The sequence below is a fragment of the Coenobita brevimanus genome, chromosome 93 (assembly GCF_032717465.1).
Source record: "Coenobita brevimanus isolate Jiangsu-jjx chromosome 93, ASM3271746v2, whole genome shotgun sequence".
In the NCBI taxonomy this organism is placed as follows: domain Eukaryota; kingdom Metazoa; phylum Arthropoda; class Malacostraca; order Decapoda; family Coenobitidae; genus Coenobita; species Coenobita brevimanus.
Genome location: NC_137046.1, coordinates 55,306,934 through 55,328,233, shown reverse-complemented (window position 1 = coordinate 55,328,233; position 21,300 = coordinate 55,306,934). Strand labels below are relative to the sequence as shown.

At 38.7% G+C, this 21,300-nt stretch overlaps 1 protein-coding gene across 1 annotated transcript; it reads right to left on the bottom strand.

Moving 5' to 3' along the window:
• Window positions 1-10,142: 10,142 nt before the first annotated feature.
• On the bottom strand, window positions 10,143-20,807 carry LOC145412439 (uncharacterized). The gene is made up of 7 exons (XM_080282324.1): window positions 20,792-20,807; window positions 18,970-19,097; window positions 17,970-18,152; window positions 12,342-12,474; window positions 11,758-11,897; window positions 11,098-11,615; window positions 10,143-10,519 (listed from the first exon to the last, which is right to left on the bottom strand). The coding sequence occupies exons 1-7, from the start codon at window positions 20,805-20,807 to the stop codon at window positions 10,360-10,362; spliced, it is 1,278 nt and encodes a 425-aa protein (XP_080138450.1). The 3' UTR covers window positions 10,143-10,359.
• Window positions 20,808-21,300: the final 493 nt, after the last annotated feature.

Here is a 21,300-nt window from a genome sequence, read left to right as displayed (position 1 = left end):
TTTACAAAAATCCTGTAAATGAGGGCACTGTCCTCATAATTTAGTGCTTCATATTGAGATAGAGGGCACTCAAGAGGTGTATGCTTGTTAACTGAGTATCTTGAAAAAAAGACATTGTTTGTTGATCACATTAGAAAGATCAAAAGATATTATTTTAAAGTGCTGCCTTGACAGCGATCAATGGTCCAGCACTATTGTTGAGTTTGGTAGAGAAGGCTTTAACATATATATTGAAGTGACCATGCATAATAAGGTTGTGATTCTAGTCACTAAGTTATTTCAGATGTATTGACCTTTTCATATTTTGATCAGCCTTGTGCATTTGTATCTATCCGTGCCATTGAAAGATTTTTTACGGATAACTTTACACTGATTTGTAGTGATTTTCCATGTTGTTGACATAATGTTAATATGTACAGTATTATGATTGCCATTTTACGCAGATCAAATTTCTGTATGATAATTTGGATAGCAAGTTGCTTGAAAATATTGTTTATATATACAGTATATATATATATATATATATATATATATATACAGGGTGATTCACGAGTTTTTCCGGAAACACTGGGAAATGCAAGCTTATGCAATTCCAAGCATAAAATACTTTATAAGTATAGGTGTTTATTGTAATGGTTTGCAAGTGGGGAAATTTTCAAATCTGACAGACATGTGAGCGGGAGGCAGTCAGGCTGGTGGTGACCTTCGCTGTGTTGCCAAGTTACTCAATTTTCTTTTAAATTTTACACGTTGTTCTCATTCTGAATTAAACTATTCTTTCATTAATCATCAGGTAAGTAATTGTTCTACATAGAAAAGTATGTCACTTTAAAGTGACAAGTAAATCTGCCAGCATCTCCAGGACAAAGGTTGTTTTCCTGGAGGTGAAGCCACAGCTGAACACATGGAGAGGCAAGATGATTAGGCCTCCTGGGGAAACCTTAAAAAAAAAAATATATGCATAGTCTTTTACTTCATGGGTGGGATGGAAAAAAAGTCAAAATCAAAGAAAAATTGCTCTGCGGTAACTGTTGTGCGTAGTGGTGAGGGTGGTGTGGCAGGTGTACGGTTACCTCAGTGCCTCGCCCACTGCCTCTTGTCGTCACTCGGCTGGTCCATTCACAACCTGACGTTAATGAGAGAGTAGTTAAATTCAGATTGAGAACAATGTGTAAAATTTAAAAGACAACTGAGTAACTTTGCAACACAGCGAAGGTCGCCACCAGCCCACCTGCCTCCCGCTTACATGTCTGTCAGACTTGAAAATTTCCCCATTTGTAAACTTTTACAATAAACCTGTACTTTTAGAGTGTTTTATGCTTAGAATTGCATAAGCTTGCATTTCCCAGAGTTTCCAGAAAAACTCATGAATCACCCTGTACTGTATATATATATATATATATATATATATATATATATATATATATATATATATATATATTGTTTTAACACCCATGGATTCTCAGTTTTGTTAATAACAAGATTGTTATTAGATTCAGTTTTGAATATGAGATTAATAGCATTATGTGGTATAAATATGATGTGTACTGTACTGTATAAAAATAATAATAAATGGGCTACGAAAATGGGTCATAGAATTGGCATCTATTTCTGTTATATCAAGTGTTCATTTTTATCAGTTAATGACCAAAGTAGAGAGACATTGATATTGATTAACATTTACAATAAAATTTCTGTATATATATATATATATATATATATATATATGTTAATTAATATATATATATATATATATATATGTTAATTAATATATATATATATATATATATATATATATATACTGTAGATAATATATATAATTTATGAAGTTAAGTGATATGCCGTGTTGGGAGCTGATTGCTTGAATTAGAGGTAAAAGTTGACAGTCATATTATACAGTATATCAGCAAAAGGTAAGGAAGAGAAAATGGACAAGCAGAGAAGCTGGTAAAGATCACATTACAAGAAAAAACCCTGTCCAGTCTTACTTGAAAGGTTACAAAGACTGATGTAGAATCTGGATATTGGAAGATTTGTAGAGTTAATGGGACAGGTTAGGTAATGCAGTATATACTGGTATGGTATAGGACATGATGGAAGAAATAGACTATAACAACAACCTATCGAGAATAGTACTGTACAAAGATCAGAAATCACCATGGGCAGACTGACTAGATGTTAAGTGATGTAAAAGATCCATCCATTTTAATTGTCCTGCCAGGCATTGATAAGAATCCCAAAGTACAGTAATGGTAATATTTCATAACCTCTCCCCTTATGTACTGTTTTTCATTACCATACAGTTTGTTATTGTAGACAAGCTGAGTTGTTGTTGTTGTTGTTAGTGTCAGCTTTATGGATCAGTTACTGATCACAAATTTTGTTTTGGTGATGTTTATCTGTGAGTTAGGAATGTTTTCCTCTTATGTACTTTATCAGTAAGATAAATGTTTAAATATAATTATTCCTTGTATGGTAGTAGTATACAGTACATATAGTTATGATTTTATGAAAGATTGGTGCATACGTTTTATGCCATACTCACTTAATATACAATTTTCAGCATATCTGCCATATATCACGGTTATTAACATTCATTTATTGTACTGTAGTTGGTATGGTTAACATACGAGTATCTTAGGTTTGCCTGTAAGTATCGTTTACAAATTCATTGTGTGCTTTGGTTTTGCAAGATGAGACTTATTCTTGATCTAAAGAAGAGTAAATCTAGCTCCAGGAACAGGATGTATTAATATTTGTAGATATAAACATTTTAAAAAGAAATATTGCCCACTGATTCATTATTGAGAATCTCTACAGTGGTATTTTTTTAGTGTTCATAGGCAATTGTGGCCAGTGGATAGTTGGTAATGGAAATCTTCACTGCTGACGTCACTGACATCTGTATCGTGGCCAGCCACAATGCAACTTCACTCCAAGCGAGGTGGACTTGACCAGTCATCACATACATGCCCAGGCAGCTGGTTGTTGACACAAGGGAGCAGAAGGACATTCTTTTCAAGCTATAGTAGAGGAAGAATGATGTGGCTGCTTTGATTCATGTTTAGTTCATGAAATTATAACTGCAAGTAACATGATAGCTAAACTGTTAAACAGAGCACCTTAAGTATGCTAAAATAAAAATGAAAGCATGGTTTGATGAAAGAAGTTATGACTGGCACAGGAATTCTCTCTCTCATATATATATATATATATATATATATATATACACACAGTATATGTACAGTATATATACAGTGTGTATATATATATATATATATATATATATATATATATATATATATATATAGATATATATAAACACAGTATATGTACAGTATATATACAGTGTGTATATATATATATATATATATATATATATATATACACAGTAATCACTCCAATATCCGACGTAATAGAGCCATAGGTAGGTCCAGATATTGGTTCTGTCCGGATATTGGGCCCCAGCCTATGGACCCTAACTCAGAGAAACACGTATACAACTCCCTCTGGACATGCATAGCACCTATTTAAGACCCAAATCACACCAATAAGGCACATAAATGACTGAAATAAATGCAAAAGAAACATAAAATGAGGGTTTAGAAGTAGGTTCATACAATAATAAACATTCTGGTGACTGGCTCCTGGACTGGTACTTATGGACCCTAACCTAGCGTAACTCAGAAAAACACCTTCCTACTTCACATGCCTAGCTCCTAACACCCTATTCACACCAATAAAGGACATTAAAGAGTGAAATGACGTAAGTATAGTATGGAAAAAAGTACAGTATGAAACATTCTTATGTCCGGATATTAGAGTGATTACTGTATATATATATGTATGTATATATATATATATATATATATATATATATATATATATATGTGTGTGTGTGTGTGTGTCCTTCTTTCCTTCCATCTTCTTCTGTCTTTCTTTCCTTCATTCTTTCCTCGTCTTTCTGCCTACGGGTGACTTTGCACTCCCTCTTCTGTCTTTCATTCTTTCCTCTTCCTTCTGCCTGTGGGTGACTGTACACTGAGTGACAAGGCAAATGGTTTCCAGTACACCAGGAAACCATTTACTACGCTGGGTGGTAACCATATAACCAAATTTTGGCACCTGGTGGTTTAGTGGGTAATTATTGTGCTCGAATCGGATTGAGCCGGTGAAGGTTTATATCCAAGGGATGGTTAGGGTTTATTGCTCATGTAATGCCACTCAAGGATGAGTGAGGCTGGTCACTCTCATCTTAAATGTCAGGACCAGCTGCCTAGCCCCGGTCTCCTATGCTCCTCATGGGGCAATGTAGGATTGGATGATGGATGGATATATATGTATGTGTGTGTAGAGTCACTGTTCCCACAACGCGTGATCCTAGTGCGTGAAACTCACATAGCACGGGAGGTAAAATCTGAGGCCAAAAAATGATCACAACACGAAAATGATAGACATAACGCTGGTGGAGGAACCGTACTACGCTGCGATGATTGACATAACCTGTCCAGAGGCCCCAAATTATGGTTCAGACAGTCATAACACGGAAAAATATGGTCACAGCGGGGTGGGAACAGACAGCACGGCCAGTGGTAGTCATAGCACGGGTTGCATCAGCCAATGACGTACTGCTGTCACGCATCTGCTTGGGGTGTCGTCACAGTCCACTGAGCATTCCTGCCCCAGTTGAGCCTACCCTCTCTCCTTGGTCTGGCTGCACATGTGCTGTGTGTGATCTTTGCTTTTTTTTTTTTTTTTGGCCATGGAACTCCACACCACCTGTCCCCAGCAAGCCCACAACTTCTTCCATTTAAGGTGGGGAATCCTCTACTGTTTGTATGTAATGAAGTCTTTATTAGGTAGGTAAATGTCCTGGAAAAGAACCCTGAAAATTGCCCCAAAAGGTGATCTTGAGGCTGGTTTTGGTACCATGCAACCCTTTAACATGTAACCATATGGCCCTATAAATTGGAATTTTCATAAAGCAGGAGCTTCAGGGTACAATATTCCCGTGTTATGCAAACGGTGAGTGTACATATACAGTGTATATATATATATGTAAGTGGTAGGTGGTGGCGACCATCATCCACTCACTTGATGTAGTGCTGCCTACTTCTTCCTTAGCCTTTATCATTCCTTTTCTTTCCCTGCCTTCCTCTCTTCCTATTTCTCCCATCCTTCCTGTCACTTCTTATTGCTTTTCTTTTCTTTACAGGTGGGAGGTTGTGACTGAAATATCCTTTTACGCTTAACTATTTCATGATTGTCTGTCCTTGATTTTACTGAAGTGTTGCATTACAGATAACCTGACTGTGCACTACAATACTCTACCAGTAATGGTAGTTATTCATACTGCAGTGAAAGATTAGCTATGCAGTTGGCATAATGTTGGTTAAAATAGTTTTTAAGAACAGCTTCTGCATTACACAACTTCAGGATAAATACAATTTTGAAAAAGTTAAGGCAGAAACACTTTACTGTGATAAAGCTTTGAAAAATGACTCTAGAGTATAGGGAGCCCATTCTACTTTCTGGTATATTTCCCTTATTCCTTTTCCTACTCCATTAATCATATTGGTTAGCTTTGTCCCAGATGTTCTTGACTAGCACATACAGTATAACAGTATAGGCATCACTGTGTGTCAGATTTAATATACTTCCTTCGCAGCTGTATTATCATTTTTGTTTTCCACTAAGCATCTGTCCAGAATCCTTCACCAGACAACAATATCACCACCCATTATTTGGCTGTAATGAGACAATCAAATCTCTCCATTTCAGGTGTTATATCCTTTGCTATTTTGTTTTGACAGAGCAAGAATATGGTTGTAACTGGCTTAAATCTGAGTTATTTATACAAGTCAGTAATTATACATAAAGCCCTCTGTGTAGCATAAACGGTATAAGTACAGTAGCTATATAAATATTCTAAATTCAAAAATCTCTATCTGGGCATATTACTGACATTGCTGGAAGTAGAAATAAGCTGTGGAAGGCTTGGACTGTTGAGACTGATTACTAACTACAGTATTGCAAAACCTTTCATTGTACTGTATATTTCTTAATCTGTTTTAACAGCTGACTCTTCACAGTTGTAGCATAAGTTCACTGTGTGTAGTTTGTGGAATACCCTTGTAGCTACTGGTACTTGAGGAGTGCGTTAGATTTCAGTTTGCCTGTCGTGGGTTTACTTTCCACTTGGGTAGCCAGAAATTAACTATATAAAATATCTGTTGGTACAACTGGTACCTCTGCTTCCTATGCACTCCCATCCCCTATAGGATGACATCTGACATGAGTAGTGATAGAACCTATACTTGGGCAACAAAAGACAACTGTGAGCGGGCAACTTCAGTAGAGGAGTGTAATATGGGAACATATATAATACCCAAATACTGGGAACTCTGTGTAATTCCCATTAATCTTTGGGTCTAATTTCCTTGAACAAAGAAATAAAAAATTTATATATATATATATATATATATATATATATATATATATATATATATATATATCTGTGTGCAGAAATGTTGACAGATGTGTAAAGTCATAATAATGTACTGTAATATATGCAGCTTCGTGGCTCAGTTACTCACTCTTCAGCCAGTCTCATACAACCCTATAAAAGGTGTAGAAGCCTCAGGATAGACTATCTATACTATCTACAGTCATTTGTTTTCCTGCTGGGTCCACCTGATCTGGTGCTCAATTATCCACTGTGATGACTCATATCTGAAAAGCTACAACGGAGCATTATAGGACTCATAATCTACAATCTTTGTTATCAGTGCTTACAAAGAAATTTCAGACATTACTGGACTGGTCATACAGGTGGAAGACTGTTCCTTTGTCAATATGAGAACACAATAAACCTGTGCCTGCCTCACCTCTTGATCACTCATATAGTACTACTGTACTTTTGTTTGGGGCCACAGTCACTCTTGTTGTCTTTCAGGGATTGCTTACATATGTACCATGAGCAGCTCTATAATGAAAACATGTATGGAGAAAACTGAACTGCATGTACAGAATATGTCTGTAAAGTTCAACATTGTATTTCATACTGTAATATGTACAATTGATTGTAATACGTTAAGGATCAAAGTAAGTCCACTGAAGCAGATCTGTGCTTTTTCAGTGTCTGGATATTGTTATATAGGGTAACTTAAAATTCCATTATTAGTACAGTTGAAAAAAATATATATCTATCCATCAATCAGTCAGTCTGTCTATATATTTATCTAGCTATTCATATATACTGATGAGCATTTCATTCAAATTCTTCACCTGATTTCACTGTCATGAAATAGGACTGTCTGAATGGCATGCTCTAGGTATGTGTTTTCTTCAACACACTCATAGAAACTGATCTGATTTGTGTGGCTGGACACTGGACAACTTTCTAGCTGTAATATATGTCAGTATATAACAGATTCATATGACCGATGCAGTTTTAAAGTAAAAAAAGGAAGTTAATTTTTGCAATACAGAATTTCATAGTCCACTATTTGTTTAGGAGGTATTATATGTTGACAACTAGTCTCTGTGAGCAGAGTCCTAGATTTGCTTTAACATACTGTATTTGGAGAATAGTAGAATTAATCTGAATTCCAAGAATATAAATTGAGAAACCAAACTGTCATCAACAGTTTTTCAGAATTAGAGGGTCACAGTTTTATAGGACTAGTGCAGCAGTTATTATCATACAGGATTTCCTTTTCTTTATACATTGTATGTATGTAAGACATGAAATACACTAATAGTCGCTTTAAAAAATCATGATTTTTCTCTAGCCACAATTTTCATTTTTATGCCCCCCTCCCCCCTCTGAAAAATATTCCTGGGTGTGCCCCTGCACCTCTGTACAAATAGTTAGCATAATCTTGATTTTGTGATATGTTAAATGTTACTGTACACTGTATTTAAAATAGATGTTAAAATACCAGTACAGGTACAGTATTGCAGATAAATTTGAATTAGTTGATTATAAGTTTATATTAGTACTAGACAGTAGTTTAATGCATCGCTGACCACCGGATATGCTTTGGGTAAAATTAAAGCTTCTGTTTGCTCAAGTCCCAGGGAGTTGTTTCTTCCCTTTCAGGCCCACAGTGGGGGTTACAAGTATGTGGCAAAGTGAGACACCTGCTACCTGGTCATAGTACTGTACAGTGGAAAGCTGCCTGGGTCTCATTTGAGAGTCCTAGGTTTGAGTCGTAGCACAGTACTGGTAATGTATTGGTTAATGCATCACCCTTTAATCTGCTGTACATCTAAGGAATGCAACATTTGCTATCCAACTAAGTAATGTCCCCTGACCCTCTAACAACATGATTCCAGATACAGCTGCTTATTAAAGACCATTTCCAATTACCAGACTACAGTATAATATGAACTACTGTAGAAAACAAGTAAAGCATGCACTGACATCTAGCAGTACAGCAAAATCCTGCATATCAGACAAAATCGAACAAGCAGTTTAATCGAGCAGGATGCTATTGGTAGTTTGTGTCTGCATGTGCAGGCAAAACAGCTGTGGTACTGTGAATGTGGTTGCTGCAGGATAGAAGAAGAGGCTAACGGCACGCTAGCTCAATGGCATTACCATACTGTGAGATACCCCACATATTTTCACACGCAGATGGATGTACAAAAATTTGAAAGAGTAATTTCTGTACTCACTCTGACACTGTCTAACCAACAAATAAAAAAAACTTTAATATCATTTCATTCATTCATTGCAAGACGCCATGTATCCCAGACGGGGTGGCCAATGGCTTAGAGTTAATTGTTTTACAGGGAGGGGCACTAATCCTCCACCAACCCCACTTGACACATAGGGATGCCAACAGCATCTGGTGTTCCCAGGCGGTCACCCATCCAAGTACTAACCAGACCCAACATTGCTATGCAGTACTGTATTATGGTACCTAACCTGTAAATGACATAAACGTACATTGGGAAAAAAAAAAGATGAGCACTGGGAGAAAAAAGAGTAAGACAGACTAAACCCAACTTTTATAAGTTTTTTGTGAAGTTTATATATGCAGCTCTTAGTCACTATGGTACCTGTAATTGCTGCTTTGTAATACACTGTTCTTCTGTTTTAAGGTATAATCTATGTCGAGCTATTCCAGCACAAAGTGTTCACAAAAACAAATCATACACTAACATCTTTATTTATTTTGCCTTTAGATCTTTTAAAACCTGTTCAATTACTGTTGTACTTAAATATTTCTGTGATGTGAGGAACATGTTAGTATTAAGCAATGACTCTTGGTGATAGAAGAAACCTGCAGCCTGAAAAAATTATATAAAGTACATACAAAACTAAAGTGAAACTTGTACAAACTTCCAAAGCATGCAATAAACTGTTCAGCTGCAAACTGTACTGATTGTTTTCTTGGGCCTAATATAGGAAATTAAAGACTTTAGAAGAAAAATGCTTTCTGGCTGATACTGGATAAGCATAATAACTGAAGGTAAAATGTATACTTTAATATAAAAGACTAACATTAAATACAAGCAGATTATGATTTTCACAGTCCCTTGTTCTGGTAAAAACTTGTACAAACAGTTTTCACAGTAGGTTAGAACTGTTCCAAAATAAACTATGTATTCCTTGCAACTGGTACTGTAAATAAGGAGAAACTGACATTTTTGTTTCATAGGATGCTATGGAATATTCATAGGTAATTTTCTATAATCTCCCCTGGGTTTCACAGCAAAAAGGCACGTCAGAAAGAGGTAACTTATAACGAGAATATACTGTACTGTATATATAAAATAAGCTAAAACCGATTTTAAAAAGTAGCACATCTCTGCCTTACCTGTGCTACTTTTGCACCAGAAATGCTGCACATCATCTACCTATCCCATATGACCCTTTCCTTTTCTTCGTTTTCAGGGCCCAGATTCACAAACAAACTTGTGATAAGGTTCCTGCTATAACCATGATAAATTTTGCAAGATGAACAAGGAAAATGCAAAATCCTCCTATGTTTCTTGTTCTTGCAAAAACACGTAGTTACATGAAAAATTATCGCAAATTATTTTGTTTTTCAGGAGGAAGAAGAGAGGAACACAGACTCTAACCAAGTCTCTTGTTCTTTTCAAAAGCACATCTTAGTTACAACCAGGAACTGACCACAACTCTGTAAATTTAGGATCTGGTATTTTCTCTGACTGCTTCATTACACAGTACTGTACTTATTGCTTTCTCTTTCCTACATAACCCCACTTTCATACAAACCCTCTTTCAGATTATTTCTTCAAAATGTCATAGAAAAGCTCAGTACATTAACTTAATTCAAAACAACACTACACATCACAAATATCATTACCATTTACCTACAGTTATCATAGGCTCTTCTGTGAGTCAGCACTGTTGGCAGCCTCAGATGCTATGATGGTAGACGATGAAGAGGATGAGGGGCCAGTAAGGGAATTAGTACCACCTCTCACTTTTCTCTTTGCTCCTTGTCCAACCTGCTGTCCATTGTTACTGCCACCACTTTCTCTGCAAAATGTCAGGTAAATGGTACATACTACTGTAATTATTATTTAACCCCTTTAATCCAATGTCATATTTTAAAATTCTACTCAGTTTCCTAATTGGTGGTTTTATTGAAGCTACGATTATCCTTAAAAAAAAAAAAAAAAAAAAAAGTGAAGCCAATATCTAACTGTTGCAAACAGAAAAGTCTCCCCAAAGCTGCAACAAAACTTGTCTGGAGACAGGAAGAATGAAACATGAACTGGTTATCATCAGACTGATGGTTTTAAGACAAAAGAACTTATGTTTATACAGTACATATTTTAGTTAATGGATGATAGTTAATTTAGTTTGTTACATACCCTGGAAAAAGTATAATGACTACTTCATGAACATTTTTTAAAGTGTAACTGCTAATTCACATACATTTTCTATGGAACATTAGAATATATGTCTGATTAAGCAGGGTCTATTTCTACATTCTATGATTTGTGATACATGCCTGATTTTTAAATTGTTCCTACTGTTTTCAACATGTTAATATTAGTCCAGTAAGTTCCTCAGAATAAAAGACCAAATATTACAAATCTCTCAAGTCTTACCCATTATCAAATTCCAAACACTGCTCATCATCAAGAACTTCTCTATTCTCAGACACTTCCTCATCTGTCACTAAATTCTCTGCTGGGCGATGATAATTGTGGGAAGATTCTCTTACAGGTACATCCTCCTCCTGGTAACAACTATTGTGTTTTCCATTTTCCATAATATAATGTTGATCTTTAACTGCAGAGATACTATTCTTTGATTGCTCTAAAAACTCTTTTCTAACATCATTCCCCTGCTGGTTTTCTTTGTAAGCTGGATTACCAATGATGACTGATGAGTCTCTCAAGGTAGTAGAATCCTTGGGCATGGACCCCTCTTCTTTTAACCTTCCAAACTTGAAGCCTTTCCTTCCATTTCTAGACATTTCATCATTTACTGTTTCAGTGTTTTTGAAATGTTCATCATTCTGAGAATCATTGTGGATATTTTCCGCATTCTTATATGCAGGAGTAGAGGTACTCTGAGTCACATTTTCACTATCTCCCCTGTTGTGTTCTACAGCAGCATCCATCTGAAAAAAGAAAGATGACAACAGTAGTAGAGTGCTTTTAAAAATTAATGCTACAAGCTAGGATTCATTAGGCATTCCCAAACAGCATGTTTTATTTGGCTGCTATCTCCCTTCAAAGCAAGTTCCTTTTATGAAGGCATACCTGATATGGCTGTGATCCTGGAAGGCCAACTTCCATTGCTGACACCAGGGCCATCTGGTCTACAGCCAACTTTCTTTTGCGGTACAGGTAGCATCCAGCCCCAAAAGATCCAGACAACAAGGTTACAACAAACAAGCCACCTGAAAAGAGTAATGAAATAAAGTGAAGTATGGAATATGGATGTTAACTAAGCCCTGCATCGTATCGTCATCGTATCATTTACAAAGGCTCCAACATGCTTGCATGCATCAGCCTTGGTCACCTAATGGTGGCACTCCATGCTTCTTGATCTCTGGCAGTCTTCCTATTCAGCCCCTTGTCCCTGTCGTTGCACCCTATGACCTTGCACCAAGTCTTTTTCAGTCTGACCTCTTGCAACCCTACTCTCGACATTTACACTTTTCTCACCTTCCACACCCAAATGTCATTCTCTATCCTCTCAACATGTCCAAACTATCTCAATCTTCCTCTCCTCATCACAACACTAAAACATTCAAGTCCCATCCTTCCTCTCAACTATTCAACTGAAACCCAGCCCCCCTTCCCCCTCCCAGTAATACTGCAAATTGATTTCAATAACTTACCTATAATCCAGGGTATGGGATCATACCCTGATTTGCTGAAGCGACAATCCTTTGTTGACGGTATGAAGATTGTATGATTCAAGAAGTCTGCTTCCTCCCATCTGTCAGTGTCTAACTCAGCAATAAAGGATGCCTGGAATGTTACAGCAAAGAAAGAATATTCGTGCAGAAAATACTGCATAAATATTTAACAAAATATGGCAAATAGCTTTTGCTATTAGTATTATCCATTCAGCACACTTACTGGGATTATATTGTAATTGTTATTGTACCAATACACTTTTATACAAAATTACTCTCCTCTTGTTGTCAAAATGCTTTACAGTAAAAAAAAAAAAAAAAAAAAAAAAAAAAAAAGTCCTTAGTGAATACAAACCATGCACAGCTGTGCTGTTCTGAGGCTGTATACAGTATATACAGTAATTTCTGCATAAAGTACTGATGAATATCATTCAAGCCACACAAAGTAACTCATGTGAAACATTTCGGCTTTTAAACAACTGGTAAATCTATCTATTGCCAGACGCCTCAATCCCGTTTGGGGTGGCCACAAACAAATCGCCTCCAAAATCATTATCTCTTTTTTCTCTCTCTCTCTCACCTTAAATTCATTTTCCATCGCTGATGGAAGGATTACCGGGGGGAAAAAAAAAAAAAAAAAAAAAAAAATCAAAATTCTGTTCTAGGGGAAACAGGTACCAAAAACACCTCTGTAGTTTTCAACATCTTGCTGTGACAACAAGTTGAAGTACAGTAATTTTTGGCTGTTTTATGGCCAAAATACAGCAATTTAGGAGGGCAGATGGACCCTGTGACCTACAAGAAGTAGAGTAGTCCAACCTTAATGTTCACTGGCCCAACCCAAATTGAACTGCAATGACAAAACATAGCAGACTTCATCATCATCATCATCATCATCATCTAATCCTGTGTTGCACCATGAGGAGTGTAGGAGCCCTGGGCTAGGCAAGTTGGTCCTGACCTTTAAGATGAGAGTGACCAACCTTACTCATCCCTGAGAGGCATTTCGTATGCAGTAAACCCCAACACACCCCTTGGATATAAATCTGCACAGGTTAAATCTGACTGGAGCACCTTAATTACCCAATAAATCACCAGGTGGCATAATTTGGTTATATGGTTACCACCCAGTATACAAAATGGTTTCCTGGAGTAATGTAAACCATTTGGCTTGTCATTCTATGACAATAAAAAAGGAGGGGAGGGGGAAATCAGTCACATGATGTACCCTGCTGTTTAATGGTAAAAGAAGAGTTAACTAGAAAATGTGGTGAAGTATTCACTGTTTCATATTCTTTTCATTCCACTTGTGAATCAAGTTTTCTTGAGGTGTAAAGTACGGTATAATTCACATTTGATCTCAACATAGGATATTCATGTTTGTCTTAGCTTTACAAGGTTATTAATATACTATAACTGAATGGGTGTGCAGCTTGTGGTGGAAGTAGAGATAATAGTTACAGGTAAGGAGAATGTACTTGCATGGACTGGACACAAGGAATGGATGAAAAATAATAGATAAACTAGGACAATGCAAATATGCAAGTGACTCTTCACGCTTCTGCCCAATAAAGAGGGGCCCCAACCTGGGAGTAGCACCCCAGGAGGCTGCCCTATCAATGGGTGTATAATGGCGCGGCAGTTACAATGCCAAGGCACGTTTGGAGGGTGTCCCAGTAGCTGTCCCGGCAGGGTGCCCCGAGGCCATTGCCAAAGCCACTGGTCACAGATGGTGGGCTATGGGTCCAAGATCCCATGCCTATGCCTGGGACTGTGTGGGTGGGTGGGGTCTGTGGTATGTCTTTCCCCATTATTTATTCTCACCAAATTATGACAAGAAACCAGAAATTCTAAGCATGCCTGAGGAAACTAAATCACCCAAGGGGATCAGAGTGGCAACATGGAATGTGGGAAGTTTGAGGGGCATTGCAGGGAAGGTAGTTGAGGCATTTGGTAGGAGGTGGGTGGATGTGGGATGTGTGTAGATGTCAGGTAGAGGGGAGGATCAGCCAGAATGATTCCCGGGAGGGTTGGACATTACAAGTTGTTTTGGCAGGGTAAAACAGATGGATATGGTGGTGTGGGTGTGTTTGTTAAGGGGAAATGGGTTGAATATGTCATGAATGTAATGAAGGTCAGTGAATGAATAATAATAGTGAAAATTTAGTTGGGTGGGATTATGTTTGCATTTTTATCGGTGTATGCTCCACAGGCACGCTTGGATGAGGTAGAGAAGGCTAGATTCTGAGATGACCTAATAGGGATTGTAAGTGGTATGAGGGATAATGAGATTGCAGTTTTGGGAGGAGACTTAAATGGTCATGTAGGTGAAGCAGTTCAAGGACATGGAGTACATAGGAGATGTGCATATGGTGCAAGAAATGAGGAAGGGGAAAGGATACTCGAGTCAGGGGAGGCAATGAACATGACTGTGTGCAACAGGGATGCCTTCTATAGTGGTGGCTGAATAGGAAGACACTGATAGAAGTGTTAATGAACAGTACAGAGCCCTCAAGAATAACCTCTTGAGAGTTGCTGATTCAGTGTGTGGACGGACAAAGGGCCCCCCCAAGACATAAAGTAACTTGGTGATGGGATGAGAGTGTAGAAGCTGCAGTTAAGGAGAAAAGAATGCTTTTCCAGGAATGGAAAAAGAGTGGCAACAAAGAGGAATACTTGGCTGCTAAGCATAGGAGTTAGAAGAGAGGTTTATAGGGCAAAGTCTGAATCACAGAGACTCTTACTTGATAACCTGAATAGGGTGTAATGGAAGAATATGATATTTAAGGTGGCAAATCAGATGAAGGGGGAGAATGAGGATATCACAGGTGAGCGGTGTGCAAAGAATGATAAGGGAAAGGTAGTGGGGAACAGTGGGGATATTAACCCCTACACGTTGGGTTTTTTCCGATGTTGCACGCTCCTCCCTACGGGGGATTTTGTGATATTGGAGAAAATACCCTTACTTCAAACCCTTATATCTGCCAAACTATAAAAGCTAGAGAAAAAATTAAAGATACATAAGACTCATCAACTCTTCCTCGTTAGATGAAAGTATCCCCACGTCTCCTGGTGGATAAGTTAAAGTTCAAAGGGTGTCAGGAAGATGCTTGCGGCCATAGACGTTAACCGACATTGCCCCGCACCCAAAATCTTGATGGCTATACATGTCAACCGGCGCGTAGGGGTTAAAGACGCCTGAGAGAGCACTACAACCAGTTGTTCAATGAGGAGTTTGACTGGGACAGGAAAGGTTTGGAGCCAGCAGATCCTGTCTCTGGCCCTTGGCCTTTGATTGATGCTGCTACTGTGAGCAGGGCAATAGGCAGGATGAAGGTGGGGAAGGCAGCAGGTGTGTCTGGGTTGACCAATGAAATGTTGAAAGCCTCAGGAAATAAAGGAATGGAGTTAGTCACCGATTTGAAAAATACGATTACTGGTACGGTATACAGTATATGAGTGTGCTGTCCTGGATGATTGGCTGAAGAGTTTTACTATAAATGTGTACATGGATAAGGGTGATGCCATGGAAAGAGGAAAGTACGAGGGATAAAGCTTTCAGACCAGATAATGAAGTAATGGAGAGAGTTCTAGTAGGTATGATCTGAGAATGTGAATATTGATAAGATGCAGTTTGGGTTTTAGCCAAGCAAAGGGACCACTGATGCCATATTCATTGTTCGACTGCTTCAGGAAAAATATATAGGAAAGAGAAGGGAGGTGTACTTTGTTTTTGTTGATCTGGAGAAAGCCTTTGGCAGAGTCCCTAGAGAGGTGGTGGAGTGGGCAATGAGAAAGCCTGGGATCAAGGCGTGGCTGATTAGGGTGGTTATGGCCATGTATGTGGATGCTTGCACCCAGGTAGGGGTGAATGGAGATCTGAGTGATGAGTTTTCTGAGAATGTTGGTGTGCATCAGGGGTCAGTCTTGAACCCGTTGTTGTTTATTATGGTACTTGAAGCCTTCTCACATGACTGCAGAAATGGACTCCTGTGAGATGTTCTATGCTTATAATTTGGTGTTGACTGCAGAGAATGAAATGGAGGTGGAGGAAAGATTTAGGAGGTGGAGAGATGGTATGGGGCACAAGGGCTTAAGAGCAAATGCAGATAAAACAAAAGTGATGGTATCTAGGGCTTGGGGCAGTAGTCTACTGTCAAAGAAAAGGGGGAGTGGCCCTGTGCGATCTGCCACAAGGGCGTGGGAAGTAATTCCATCTTGTGCAGTGTTTGTGACAAGTGGGTGCATAAGAGATCAGTGCTGATTTTATGTGTGCGGTGTGTCAGGGAGAGCATGTGGGGATTGCCAGGCATGAAAGGATTGAACTTGCTGGTGAGTCTCTTGCATATGTGGAAGAGTTTTGTTATTTGGGAGACATGTTATATGCTGAAGGTGAGGCCAAAACTAGCTCTGAGGTTGGGGTGAGGAGTGGCTGGAAGAAGTTCAGGGAGCTGTTACCTCTCCTGACATTGAGAGGGCTCTCCCTCCGTGCTAAGGGATCTTTGTATGCGGCATGTGTTAGGAATGTAATGCTGTATGGTAGTGAGACCTGGGCAATAAAGAAGGATACTTGTAGGCTCCAATGTACGGAAATGGCAATGATTAGGTGGATGTGCAGTGCATCCCTGTGTGCAAGGCCTGGGGGTGGGCTAGGTTTATGATGGATGAGCTGAGAGGTAGGATGGGACTGGAGCGCATTGGTGTTGCGATGAGGAAAGGTAAACTGAGATGACCTGGGCATGTGGAGAGGATGGGGGATGATAATTGGGTGCAAACAGTGTCAGGGATAAGGGACTAAACAGGGAAGCTGCCAGAGATCAAGCAGCATGGAGGGCCACCATTAGGTGGCCAAGGCCAACCCATGCAAGCATGTTAGGGCGTTCAAAAACAAAACAAAACAAAACGAACGCTGATGCAAGAATAAGCAGAGAAGGGCAAAGAATGAAGTGAAACAATGAAGAGAAGTATGTGATGTACACTCGCACCAGAAAGTATCGGTGCACTGTGGGTCCGATGCCATCCGGAATGATTCGACGATGCAGCACTGACAGCCCATCAACACCTGTATATATTATAACATTTACAGCCATTTCCTACATATTATGAAGGACACAAGAGTTATATCTGATACAGCTGTCATCTATAGTCTGGGATGCCTGCATGTGGGAGGACAGAGCCGCAATTTCTGTTCCCTTTGTTCCATGTGTCATAATATTTAACACATATTCCTCACCGATACTTTTTGGTGCAAGTGTACAGTGATCTGGAGCGGTGTGAGGGAGTGTGATGAACTGTGATGGAGCGACATGGAGAACTTTCTTTCATAGTCCCTTAAGATAAAGTCACATGATTAAGCATCTAGCAACTGACAGATACTGCAGAGATTGGTGATAGAAATATGAATGTCTGAAAAATCAACATTCTGAGTGCAAAAATGAAGTTTATCAATCAGTGGCATCAATAAGGCTCAGATTACTGACAGATTTACAGTACTACAATGTACTGTATATCTCTGGAGAAAAACAATAAATATGTTACACTGATCATTCCTTAATGAATTACACCTCTTTCCTGCACTTAGTTAAGCAAAGTTTTGTTATACTGTACCTGGATAGCGACAAATGATGAGTTGTGCATGTTGAACTCTGCCTCTGGTACCCGGGCATAGAGGAAGACAGGAGCATGGGGTGCAATGGGCAGCAGGAGGCCAGGGATCATCACGCGCTCATTCTGGTTTGTGGTTACAAACGTGTACTTCCAATTGTGCTTGGTGCTGTTTTTATACTGGTACTGAAAGAAAGAATTACAGAACTTAAAATGATGTATTATAGCAGGGATGACTGAAAGTTCATGGCCTCTCCAAAAAGGAAATAAGATGAAGGGACCATTTTTTTCAATTTGATACACTAATTTCTTCTTTGTTTTTCAGGTTTCCAGACTAATAGGTAGCTCAGTTATACTAGAATGGATGACAATTGCAAGCATGCTGTTATCAAATATCTCCAGATGAACAGGAAAACTCTCATAATGATCCACAAAGATATGGTGGTAACATGTGGGGGTAGTGCACCTTCCTACTCAACTGTTAAAAAATTGGCAGCTGAGTTCAAGTGTGGGAGAGAGTCTGGAAGATGACCCATGGTCAGGGAGACCTTCAACAGCATCCAGTTAGGAAACCATTGATTGTGTGCAAGACATAGTGATAAAAGATTGTCAACTGACCATTCGGTATATATAGTAAAAGTCCTATAATCCGAATGGCAGGGGACCAAGGGTCTTTCGGACTACTGTATTGGTTTTCTTGGACTACTGGGAGAGACCTTTGAAAACATTAAAAATATGCACATGATCATTAAATAAACACTTAAAATGATATGGGTTATTGTTTTTGTTTTAAACACCGGAAATGCAAAGGTGTGTAAGTGAATACAGACATACATCAGTTTAACGATGCAATTGGTTAAGTAAAAACCCATTGCTAGGCAAGGTATCGTATCTCGTGGTAGATTTAACAAGTATGGTATAGGGATGCATTTTTGAGCCCTGGGTTTCCCCCCCAACCAAATCCTAAACCCAAAATGAGTCCAAAAACAAGCTGGTGACTCACAGAAATAAGAAAAGTGACATCAAGGGGGAGATGGCAATGGTTGATGATGGCAGTGGCCTCGATGTGCTCGTCCAGGATGTTGAGGATGCATGACGACACATAATTATCTAGGTGACATGCACAACCACCTGATGAGAAGAATAAGAGATCAATTAATAACATGATAACAAAAAACTATGATAAAATATCAATAAAGCTCATAATCATTATGACAAAATATTACAAATGACTATTATATGTTTACTACTGGTTGCAGTATCCTGCATGGATGACCAACAAAAGTATCTCCTGGCACAACTGTTAATCCATAGTTACATAAGAGATCTCTCTTGCAAGTCTAATGTGGGAGGAACAGAACGAGAGCAGTGTCGGTGAACAGGAGTAAGAGAACAAAAGTGGATGATGATTGACTGAAATATTTATTGTTGTAAAAGGTGCAGTGTAGAACATGAGGGAGGTTAATACACCCTGACAAGATGAGTGCTGTGAAATGGCCATTATTTAATGTTTCTCCCAGCAGAACAAATTCAAGATCAATATACTGTAAGCATTTGCCACTCTCATATAACTGATGCCTTACTATTCAGCTAACAATAAAACAATTACTGTACAGACTTCTACACCTGCAGAGTCTGTGGTGTAGCATTTACCCATAACTACTGCAAATTTAACAGAATTTAAAACACATGACTGATCAATGGTAGGAGGAAAGAAACATCTTATGTTACATTTACTATCATATACAATTTTGGGTATAGTCAGTCGTGAAAAAAAAAAAAAAAAAAGGTTCACCTATTGTATCTGATTTTAGTTCACTCATAATACGTTATGAATATTAATTACAGAAAACAAACTGTACTAAATCTGTATCCCTGGTAAAGATATGCCTAGTGCTTTGAATTTGAAATTTTACCAGTTTCCCATATTTATCGATATCTTATTATTCTTGTTCCTGCCAGGATTACAGTACTGTACGGTCAAAGTATTTGAATATCATATGTGGGGGCGCCCATCATCCAGTCACTCGGTGTAGTGCTGCTCCCCCCCCCCCCGTCTCGCTCTCAAGAATAATACATTATATCCTTGATGCCAACCTGCTGTAGCCTACAACTATTACCGATATTAGCCTATAACTGATTTAAAATAACGCATGGGAATCAGCATATTAACCAGGAAGAGTCATCTTCATTGTTAGACAACTAGCTTTCGCAAATTTCTCTTATACGGATTTCTCTATGAAAATGTATTCTGAAATTGGTGTTTGTATCAGTACAATACCAACAACACGGGCTACGTGAGGGGTGATAGAGGGAGAGGTGATGAGCGGATTAACGCGGGAGAGAAGGTGGGTATGAGGGAGACAAGGCTGGGGAAGAGAGGGGAGAAGGCAGGGAGGGAAGGGGGCTTTAAGAGTTAACGGACGTAGCGAGAGGTTACGGGCGGACTGAGGTGCGGAATGTGTGTGCGGCTGCGGCTCTCGCCGCCTTCACTCTCCGCTACCCACTTCACTTCCTACTTAAGTTTTTACATCACACTGCCTATTACTAATGTTAGTTCCGAATGTCGAAAATAGCGAGTATCAGCAAAAATGTTCGGTATGCGTTAATATTTATAAAAACTACAGTAACAACCAAACGGTATGAGAAAAAAATGGGGATGTAGTATGTCATTGTGAGTAATGTTCGTTAATGGGCACAGGACTTTCGACCATGCCTGTATGTATCTAGTACAGGTATAAACTTTAACACGATTTTAAATTTAAAAAAAAAAAAAAAAGGCACATCATTCAGTCTCACGGTGCATTATTTCTTGTTGACGTTACCGTTTACAGAGATCATTGTTGGTCTACATCTACTGATGCTGTCTTAGATGAGAAAGCGCTAATCTCGTACATTTAGTAGGCTACACCTTTTGACTGAAATATGAGAATGTGGCTTATGAGTAGTAGCTAGACCTAACCCATCTGAAAAGAATGTACCGATATGACTCATGTTATAGCACTGGTAAGGATGAGAAACGAGTGAATGATGAGATCAAGCAATCGAGATCATACCACGTACCGTACTTTAATAAAGGGGAGAATGCCTTCACATGGTTGTACTTAACCGCAGGCGGACCTGTTGTCCGGTTGTACAAAAAAATACCTCAGATCTCTATCCCTTGCAAGAAGGACGGTGGACAATAGCCTACATTCCACCAAATTCACGTCCAGATGAGCCTGGTGACACAACTTTATTGCCAAAACATATCATAGTTTTCATATCCAATTGCTTTTAACATACAAAATAGGCTGACTGGTGTAGTATTACCCGCTGAGTTCATGGTAAAGCT

Coding starts and splice junctions, on each gene's coding strand:
- LOC145412439 (XM_080282324.1), bottom strand. Junction 12,475..17,969: donor CATCATTTGTCGCTATCCAG/GTACAGTATAAC, acceptor GTAACATTCCAG/GCATCCTTTATTGCTGAGTT. Junction 11,898..12,341: donor TCCCATACCCTGGATTATAG/GTAAGTTATTGA, acceptor TACTCTTTTCAG/GTGGCTTGTTTGTTGTAACC.